The sequence below is a fragment of the Nuphar pumila genome, chromosome 2 (assembly GCF_984573655.1).
Source record: "Nuphar pumila chromosome 2, dmNupPumi1.hap1.1, whole genome shotgun sequence".
Lineage (NCBI taxonomy): Eukaryota > Viridiplantae > Streptophyta > Magnoliopsida > Nymphaeales > Nymphaeaceae > Nuphar > Nuphar pumila.
The window spans coordinates 106,983,735-106,994,688 of NC_143250.1; the positions used below are offsets into that span (position 1 = coordinate 106,983,735).

Below are 10,954 nucleotides of genomic sequence, written 5' to 3' on the forward strand. Positions count from 1 at the left end.
AATAAACAGGTTAGGCGGGCGGGTCAACCCGTTTACCCGAACCCGCCCACCAACCTGCCTGCTAACCCGCCACCTCGCCCGCTAACCCGCCAACCCGCCCGCTAACCCGCCAACCCGCCCGCTAACACAAACCCGACCCACCAACCCGTCTACCCCACCTGACCCGACCCGTTTATTAGTGTCGGGTTACCCGTTTAATAAATGAGTCGGGTTCATGTTTGCCACAGCCGACCCGTTTAATAAACAGGTAGGGTTCGTGTTGAGGCATGCTTACCTACCAACCCGCCGACCCGACCCGCCAGCCCGACCTTAAACTGTAGTCCACAATTCACAACCCTCAGTTTAGGTCTGATGGCCTAGGCCCAACTTTTATCACCACCATGGTATATTTAAATTCACTACGGCTATTAGGAATAAAGTGTCACAATAAAATAAGAAAAAAATATTGCCATAAGTTGTGGATGGGACATAAATTGTTGTTTTGGTGGCTCGAAGTTCAGCATCATTTTTTTTTTTTTTTCAGTAAGCAACATCTATATTGTTTTATATTTATACTTGGAGAAACCGCTTCGGTGCAGAGACCTAAGCCACGCTGGCTCAGCCTGCCTGCCTTACAGTCTCTGCCTATATCAGCGTAAAACTCCGAAAGCTTACCACTGGACTCCATGGAGTTGCCAAGCTTCGGCTTACGCAGGGGGATGAGCCCATGAGATTTGAACCTAGGCCCTATCCCACTAGGCCAAACCCCTTGGGTCTAACATCTATATTTTTTTATGCGTTGAAAAAAATGACTTGAGCAAACAATGCTATTGCATCTACCAGCATTTCTGCAGTTAGGGAACAAGTTAATGCCGATTGCACCGAGCAGTAATCATCCTATTATCCAACGCTGGAAATGTGCAGGTAGATGGATTCCATGTCCTAATGGATGGATTAAGTTAATGTTGACAGAATCATCATCACCCATCATTGGCAAATTGGGTACACTATCAGGGATTCAGCTGGTCAATTCTTATCTGCAGGGTGGATCAGGGAGCAAAGATCTGTCTTTGAGAGAGAATGGGATGCCTGGATACAGATATTTAACTGCAATATCAATTTAGAATCATCTCGCAGATATCTGGTTAGGATGGTCTATAATCAGCTAGAAGGCAGAGGGAAACCAGGTTTTAGCAAGGCCTCCATTTGGGGCACATGTTATTCTTTCAATCGCTTTAAAGACATTCAATGTAATGGCCAGACACCTTGCTGCACTTAGTGTCGTGGGATCCAGTTGCACTTGGAAGGATAAACCTCCTTTATTATTGGATCTCAGATGTTTATGCTTTGTAACAATCTTCATGCAGTTTTGATCAACATTGAATTAACAGATAGGGGTCTGCCCAACCCCACCTTTTCTATCAAAACAAAAAACCCATATCATAATTCAAACTAGGGATATTTAGATAGACAATTTCAAAGAATATAGTGGGTGAAGATTTTCACAATTTTACATTGGAATGTGGAGAGAGAGAGATGTCTTGTGCACACCAAATGCAAATACTAAACTGATTGATGATTTCACACTTGTACAAAGGAAAAAATACTTCACCAACTTCCCAACTCATTCCTGTAAAAACCCTAGTCCCCTTTGCCTATTAGGGAATAGGCTCGGCTTCCGCCTCTATGCAAGAAAAGTGCACCATGATTTCAAACGTGTGGCATCCCTTCACCAATTTACCACTACTAGATGAGTGGTCTTTATGGGCAACCATTTCACACACACATATAAATATATAAATGATTAACATTTGCTAATGTCAACCTGACCATTTGAATGAGCTGAAAATCATATGCACGGACCGTATTGACCTAATTTGACCTCATGGATGGATTCAGCATGGTTGAAATGCTAGGAATCTCTTTTTGGATCATGTGTTTTCAAGGAAAAAACATGATTTTATGAGACAAGAAAATATCGCACATTGTACGCAGTTAATTTTACACGTTATAATCTGATGATCTAAGAACCGACCTCCACTCACATAGGTAAGGTTAGTTTCGTGAAAAAGACAAAAAAAAAAAAGAAACTCAATTCGTAGGTAATATCGACATGAGCAACTGTATAGTGATGCGTAGCTGCGCAATAATGGAACTCGTTTGACCGTACATCATAGGCATGATGGATGAACAAAAAAAAGCAAAAGAATGTGAAAAATAAGCGTTTTCCCACTTTTTTACAACTAGGGACGTCAGAAGTTTGTCATTAAAAATCCCAGCAGAAACTGGGTCCTTTTAGCAGTCAAAAACTGCGGCTAAAAGCAAAAAAAAAAAAATCAAAAACAGCATTTTTGCCCATTTTTTTGCAGGCCATCCATCAAGGATGCGATGGATGGCCCTGCTGCTTGCTAAGTCTATTGTAATACAATAGACTGTCTCAAACATATATATATATATATATATATATATATATATATATATATATATATATATATATATACCATAGATGCGTTTTACATAGTTTTATTAGTGATTAACTTTTTGTATTCTGGAATCCGGCATGTATATAAGTTTTTTCCAAAATCTAAATAAAACCCATGATCCAAAGGTTAATTTCTATTAAATCTAATATGCTTAACACATCGATGAGGTTAGATTGGGTGGAAGAAACTTTAATTACGTGATCCCAATTCGAATGTGTGTGTCCCGTGGACGCTCAACGTTTTTGTGGTCTGCAACCCTGCACATTACCAAACAATGATCGTGACATTATGTTTAAGCTTAAGCAACCGATCGATAGTAGGGATGGCAGTGGACCGTGAGGAAACGCCCCCCCCCCCCGCCCCACCTCGCCCTGTTTGGACCGGGAATGAGGACATGAAATAGAAATGGAGGCTGGGATGGAGGTTAAAATCAAAACCCGTGTGGGGATAAACTTATGCTTTCTCCCACCCTGCCCCATCCCCGTCCCGCTCCATACCCGTCCTCGCCTTGCCCCGCCCCACTCCACCCAGACAGTTCCCGATCCTTCTTTAGAGATGGCAGTGGACCGAGGCAAAATGGGGACTCGCCCCGTTTGGACCAGGGATGGAGGATATGAAATGGGGATGGAGGTTAAAATCAAAACCTGTACAGAGATGGAGGGTAGGATTTTGAGACGGGGCGGGGGTGGAGACCCACTGCCATCCCTACTTGATAGCAACTATTGAGTAAATTTTCGAGACAACAAACAGAATAATAAATTGATGATATTCCATTTTAAACGCACTTGTCCACCACAAAACCCTATTTAGTATTCAGCTATTAATTTGTTAATCTATTCGTTAGCAAACATTGCTTTGCTCATAACATCATATGGTTTCCTCAGTTTCCCTTTTTGCTTTTGACTGCATACCATACACATCTTGCCCACCTTTCACATTCTGTTCTTTGGCCTGAAAAAAAGACACGGGTCCATTTTGCACTCATTTGCTCAAGGTGGAACAAAGTAAACCATCATGATATCAGATGGCATACCCAATCCCAGACACAGAGAGACACAAGCTTGATAAAGCTGGATAATCAAAGAGGATGGTGGTTGCATAGCAGTCATTATTACAAAATACATGCTTTGATTTACTGTGTATAGTTGGACGTATAACACAAGACATCCTTTTTTTTTCTTTTTTACTTTGTTTTTTTTTTGTATAAGCTTACCAGTTCTTCGAAATTTGATCCAAGTTTGCTCATGAAAATCCAGACCGCATAGAATGCTGGTAGTGGATAGTTATTGTGGATCGCCTAAATCTTACCAGAGGGATCATGATCATAGAGGTTACTGTAATAATTATTGCAAAAATCTTGAAACCACATCTGTGAATCATCCTATTGGAGATTTTCTATTCCACCGAAAGATTGAGAGCGTGCAAGTTATTGTCACAATTATGACAGTTGGCCTTAGCCTTTTAAACCTACTTCATTTAAGATTTAACAAAAGCCACAAAACCCATTTAAGGATAAGAAAACAAATAATTCCCTGTTTTATAACCAAGTCAACTATACTGTCACAGTCTTCGTGAGAGCGTGCTTCCTGCTAACCTATACGTCCTTTCCTCTCTTCGTTCCATAAAACGGTAGTCCCTCGTATCTCCCTCCTTCCCATGATCTTAGGTCTTGATGGGTATTGCTCTTTTTGACTCTCTCTCTCTCTCTTTCTCTCCCTCTATAAAAAAGATAAGGTGCAATCACATTGCATTTCAAATGTGCTGCTACAGCAACCACTATGTTGGGCCCATAGCTGACAAGTTGTGTGGTAAAGATGAAGGGTAATATGGTGTAGCAGAACATCAACACTGTGTAATGTGATTGCACCTCTCTCTCTCTACAGCACAGAAACATGCATTAGCACGAGTGCAGATTCGCCTTTCTCCTTTATCCAGCTACCACCTTTATTTTCTCTCTCTCTCTCTCTCACACACACACACATAATAAATAAAAGGCTTCTCTTCTCTGCCACTCTTCACTCTTCTTTAGTAATCTGTCTATACTCTCTCTCCCAGAGAGAATGTCTCGTTTCTCTACGAAAGTATACTTTCTGATGGCTCTCGTCTCCCTAGTCTTGGCAGCCTTCTGTTCGCCTTCCCTTTTAGAGCCGCAGAGAGCGCAGGCCTTCCCGAGCGCAAGAACCGACGCGGAGTCGCTCCTCCTCTTCCGGAGATCCATAAAGGAGGATCCCAACGGCGTGCTGCGCGGGTGGAGGCTCGGCCCCGGTTACCCATGCAGCTGGCGCGGCGTCACCTGCAGCAGTACCACCACCCTCCGTAGAGTTACCGCCCTGGACCTCAGCCGCTCAAACCTCGTCGGCGACCCTTCCTTCCACCCTCTCTCCTCCCTCACCGCCCTCCTCTCCCTCAACCTCTCCCTCAACTCCCTCTCCCTCAACGCCTCCTCATCTCTCTCCCAACTCCCTCCTTCTCTCCAACGCCTCGACCTCTCCTTCAACGACGCCTACGGCTCACTCCCCGATGACTTCCTTCTTCCCAAACAGTGCCCCAATCTCCTCTCGCTGAACCTCTCTCACAACAACCTCTCGGGGCCTCTACCCCGAACTATTTTCTCACCCGCCCTCCAATTCCTCGATTTATCTTTCAACAACCTTTCCGGAGACGTTTTCCAAATCAGCGGCTCTTGCTACAATCTTTTGGTTTTGGACCTCTCCAGAAACCACCTCGCGGGATCCATCCCGCCCTCGCTATCGGGTTGCGTGACTCTGAAGGCGCTCAACCTTTCATCCAACGGCTTGGGAGGAGACATACCATCCTGGCTGGGCAATCTGACGGCTCTGGAGAGGCTGGACCTCTCGAGGAACTCCCTCTCCGGGTGCGTCCCTCCGGAGCTGGGTTTATCCTGCGCGGCCCTCCTCGAGCTCAGGCTCGCCTTCAACGTTAACCTCTCGTGCTCGATCCCGGGCTCGCTCGCCAACTGCGTCTCCCTCCGGGACGTCGACGTCTCCAACTGCAACCTCTCCGGAAATTTCCCGAACGCCCTCTTGGAGAATTTGGCTTCTCTCGACACCCTCATCGCGAGAAATAACTTCATCACGGGCCCTATGCCTAACATAATTCCCAAAACCCTCAGGGTCCTCGACTTCAGTTCCAACAAGCTCTCCGGCAACGTCCCGCCGGATTTGTGTACCGACGGTTCGGCTTTGGAGGAGCTCCGGGCGCCGGATAACCTTCTCACGGGAGGGATTCCGGAGAATTTGTCGCTTTGCGGGCGCCTGAAGACTGTCGATTTGAGTATAAACTACCTCACCGGCCGGTTTCCGGCCGAGCTCGGCCGGCTCGGCGATCTCGAGCACCTGATGGCATGGTTCAACGGACTGGATGGACCGATCCCGCCGGAGATCGGTGGGTGCCGAAACCTGAAGAATCTCATCCTCAACAACAACCTCCTCAGCGGCGAGATCCCGGCCGAGCTCTTTGAATGCGCCAACCTCGAGTGGATCTCCCTCACGAGCAACAGGATCTCCGGTGGGATCCCGCCGGGTTTCGGCAGGCTTCGGCGTCTCGCAGTGCTGCAATTGGGGAACAACAGCCTGTCTGGCACGATCCCGCGGGAACTCGGAAACTGCAGCAGCCTGGTTTGGCTGGACTTAAACAGCAACAGTCTCTCTGGCAAAATCCCACCATATCTCGGTCGGCAGCCAGGTGCTGATGCACTGAGTGGCATCCTCTCCGGCAACACACTCGTCTTCGTTCGCAATGTCGGCAACTCCTGCAAGGGCGCTGGTGGGTTGCTGGAGTTTGCCGGGATCAGGCCGGAGCGGTTACTCCAGGTGCCGACGCTCAAGACTTGCGACTTCACGCGGCTTTACTCCGGTGCTGCCCTCAATGACTGGACACACTACCAGACCCTGGAGTACCTGGACCTGTCCTACAACGACCTCCAGGGCTGGATCCCACCAGAATTCGGCCGGATGTCCGTGCTCCAAGTCCTTGACCTCGCCCACAACAAGCTCAGCGGTGAGATCCCAGCATCTATAGGCGACCTCCGCAACCTCGGTGTCTTTGAAGTTGCACACAACAGGCTGCAGGGCCGCATCCCGGACTCCTTCTCCAACCTCACCTTCCTGGTCGAGGTGGACTTCTCCGACAATGAGCTCACCGGCCAGATCCCTGCACTAGGCCAGCTCACAACACTCCCAGCATCACAGTACGCCAACAACCCAGGCCTCTGCGGCGTGCCGCTGCCGCCATGCCAGCCCGCAGATGTCATTGCGGAGCCCAGCCCTACAGACAGCCCAGCTGGAACCTGGCGCCCTCCAGCAGCGCCCTGGGCCAACAGCGTGGTGCTAGGCATCCTGGTCTCATTAGCCTCGGTCTGCGTGCTGATCGTGTGGGCCATAGCCGCCCGGGCCCGGCAGGCCGAGCGCGACAACGCCGCCATCCTCACCAGCCTTCAGGCGTCATACACGACGACCTGGAAGCTCGGCAAGGAGAAGGAACCTCTGAGCATCAACGTCGCCACGTTCCAGCGCCCGCTGAGGAAGCTCACCTTCTCACAGCTGGTCGAGGCCACCAACGGCTTCTCGGCCGGCAGCCTCATCGGAACTGGCGGGTTCGGAGAGGTGTTCCGGGCAACCCTCCGCGACGGCTCCCGCGTCGCAATCAAGAAGCTCATCAGGCTGAGCTGCCAGGGAGACCGCGAGTTCATGGCCGAGATGGAAACCTTGGGCAAGATCAAGCACCAGAACCTCGTCCCCCTCTTGGGCTACTGCAAGGTCGGCGAAGAAAGGCTTCTGGTATACGAGTACATGGAGTTCGGCAGCCTAGAGGACATGCTTCACGGGGGCTACGCAGCCGTGAACGAGGAAAACGATTGCAAGAAGCGGTTCCTGACGTGGGGCATGAGGAAGAAGATCGCTAAGGGAGCTGCTAAGGGACTCGCCTTCCTCCACCACAATTGCATCCCCCACATCATTCACAGGGACATGAAGTCCAGCAACGTGCTGCTCTGCGACAGCATGGAGGCGAGGGTGTCGGATTTCGGCATGGCGCGGCTCATAAGCGCGCTCGACACGCACCTCAGCGTGAGCACGCTCGCCGGCACGCCCGGGTACGTCCCGCCGGAGTACTACCAGAGCTTCCGATGCACGGCGAAGGGGGACGTGTACTCTTTCGGGGTGGTAATGCTGGAGATCGTCACCGGAAGAAGGCCAACCGATAAGGAGGAGTTCGGGGACTCGAACTTGGTGGGATGGGTGAAGGGGATGAGGAGGGAGGGGAAGGAGATGGAGGTGGTGGATCCGGAGCTGGTGGGGGAGGATCACAAGGGGGAGCTGCTGAGGTTCCTGGAGATAAGCTTGAAGTGCGTGGAGGATTCCCCATCGAGAAGGCCTAACATGCTGGAGGTGGTCTCCATGATGAGGGAGCTATCTGTTGATGCCCAGGATGAGGTGCAGACTTGAGGAGAAGAGTGGTTCCGTCTCTTTTTTTTTACTTCTCCGTTGCTTTTCTTTCCCCTTTTCTTTGTTGGTATTTCTTCTCTTGATGTGCATTCCAGAGAGATGTAAAGATGGTTTATGCTAGCTGTTTCACTCTGTTTTCTTTTCTTACGACATTGCTTTGTACAATATGCTGGTTTGATAAGGTATCATAAAGGCATGTTAGCTATGCCAAATGTGTTGATGAATTTGCACAAGTTTTCCAATAAAACATTATAACTGGCGGTTTATATATCTAAAACTTTTTTTTTTATATATTCCACTGTTCTTGCAAGTGGATAAGCAGTTTCCCTTATTATATGCTATTGCTGATCTTCAAAGTAGTTTTCCTTGGCCACCCTCAGAGTTTTAGGCTGACAGGACGGCAACCGGCAGGTTTACCCAGTGCAGCTAGGTCTCTAAGCGTGGGCTGGTTTTTCTGAGTAAAATTTTAAAAATACGTAGGGGCATATCTTTTTTTCTGGGGTGTGAAAATATGGAGATAAAAGTTTATAAAAAAACCTGTCATCAATTCCCATTGTTCGAGTATTGATGGTCCTGCTTTGTTCCTTATCAAAAGGCCGGAAAGGTGATGATTGAAGGTCCCTTGATCTTTAAACAATGTTTGACCAAATAGATTCTTACACTTTGACCAGCACTATTCAGCGAGAGGGTGGTGTATGTTCGCCCCCGATGATTCACTGAATCCCACATCTGTGTTCGGGGGGTCGAATGAGCGCCACGTATTCATGCACATGGGGCTCATATGCCCGTGTATGTTGACATAACTTTGCATCGGACTCTGGTGCTGTTGTAAAGACTTAATCACCCTTACTTGCTTTTCTTGCCTTGAAACGATGGTTCGAGGAAATGACAAAAATATCCTCCATTCAAAAGTTGTGAAATGACGGTTCGAGAAAAGGACAAAAAAAGACAAAAAAGTCTTCCATCCAGAAAGTTTGAGGAAATGACAAAAATATCGTCCATTCAAGAGTTTTGAAACTCCGGTTCGAGAAACGGACAAAAAAGTCCTCCATCCAGAAAGTTTGATGTTGACTATTTAAAGTGGAGACGTTCCCTATTCATTAAACTCCTGCGCCACCTGCTGTAACAGTAGCTCCTATTATCAACCCAAACTTTGCCTTCGTCTCCAGTCGAGTTTTTCGCCTTGTTTTTTATCCTGTTTTACAACACATTGTCGCCTTCTCGTGCCTGCCTTGTGTTACAAAACATTTCTGTGTCTTCTCTTCATTTTTGCTGTCGTTAGGCATCATGGAAGAAAATAATGATGCACAAACATTCCAACCAGTGCCATTAAGGCAGCGTGAGTAGCTTTTTATCTCATCATGCTATCGATGAAGAAGGCATGTCGTCTGGTGTGCCATTAAGGCATTGTTTGGTTATTGCAGGTAGATCATGTTCTTACGATGGTTGGAAACTTATCGATATTTGTAAGACGCTGGGACATGTTGACAAGAATGCTTGTTTACAAATGCTAGGAAGGGCCTCTATCCCATCAGGTATCCTACATTCACTCATTATATGCATTGTATCTCAAACCGCTGTATTAGTAACAGACTCCCTTTTTTGTGAGATACATTTTTGTTAGTTAATATCGATTTGTTTGCTATTATGCTCAATTTCTTTCTTATCGATTTGTAATTTATTGTGCGATATATTTATAGACCTTTTAGATAGTATGGTTTTGTATTGTCGAGTTGTAAGTTATTATGTTGAACTGCCGTATCGATTTTCAATATCTTACAAATCGATATATATATCGATTTGTAAGATATTATATGTTTTGTAATATGTATTTCTAAGATATTTGTACATAAACTTTGAAAACGTGTGCGTGCAGAAACACATCGTTACACGCATGGGGGGGGGTGATTTTCGCAGACATGTCGCTGCTCTCTCAACGACTTATATTGGACTCGCTTTAGAGCCTAGTGGATGTAATGAGAGCGTTATCGTCAACACACATGTACGACATGTGTATTACAATTGGCATGGTAAGCGACAACTCGATGCTCAGTATAAGCAAACATCAAACCGCACTTACCTTGATAATGTCATTCATTAAATTGTTGCTTTGACTTGCTTAACCTTATCGATATCTGTTGTTATATGCATCCTGATTAAATCGTAGTAAACGTATACGCTTGCTAACGCAAATTGATATATTGCTTACAAAACATTCCACTATCTTCTCTTCTTTTTCGTTGTTGTTAGGCATTATGGAAGAAAGCAATGATTCACAAACATTCCAACCAGTGGCATTAAGGCGGCGTGAGTAGCTTTCCATCTCATCATGCTATCGAGGAATAAGGCATGTCGTGTTGTGCGCCATTAAAACATTGTTTGTTTATTGCAGGTAGATCTTGTTCTTTCAATGGTTGGAAACTTATCGATATTTGTAAGACGCTGGGACCTGTTGACAAGAATGCTTGTTTACAAATGCTAGGAAGGGCCTCTACCCCATCAGGTATCTTACATTCACTCATAATATGCATTGTATCTCAAACCGCTGTATTAGTAACATACTCTCTTTTTTGTGAGATACATTTTTGTTAGTCAATATCGATTTGTTTGCTATTTTGCTGCAAACACAAATTGATATATTGCTTAAAACATTGTTGAGCTTATCATCAGGTTGTAATAAAGATGATGTAGCTTAATCAATCGAAAGATCTGGAGAATTGAATATCTATACTATTGACACAACCGAAGAATTGAACATCTGCACTAACGATGCACATGAAAAGAAGGGTGCAGGCATTAGACCCACTCTTGACTCGAATGTTCCAGTAGAAGAAATGCAATTCAATAATGAGGTAGACTACCATGACAGTACACATAATAAAAGTGTAGGCACCGGGAATGTACATGGAAGTACACTTGACTTGAATGTTACAGTAGAAGAAATGCAAGTCAATAATGAGGCAGATTTTGATGTCAGTACACACAATAAAAGCGTAGGAACTGAGAATGTACATGGAATTACACTTG

At 46.2% G+C, this 10,954-nt stretch overlaps 1 protein-coding gene across 1 annotated transcript; it reads left to right on the forward strand.

Moving 5' to 3' along the window:
* The first annotated feature begins 4,522 nt into the window (after positions 1–4,522).
* On the forward strand, positions 4,523–7,927 carry BRL2 (BRI1-like 2). Its single transcript, XM_089991744.1, has one exon. The coding sequence runs from the start codon at positions 4,523–4,525 to the stop codon at positions 7,925–7,927; it is 3,405 nt and encodes a 1,134-aa protein (XP_089847870.1).
* The last annotated feature ends 3,027 nt before the right edge of the window (positions 7,928–10,954 follow it).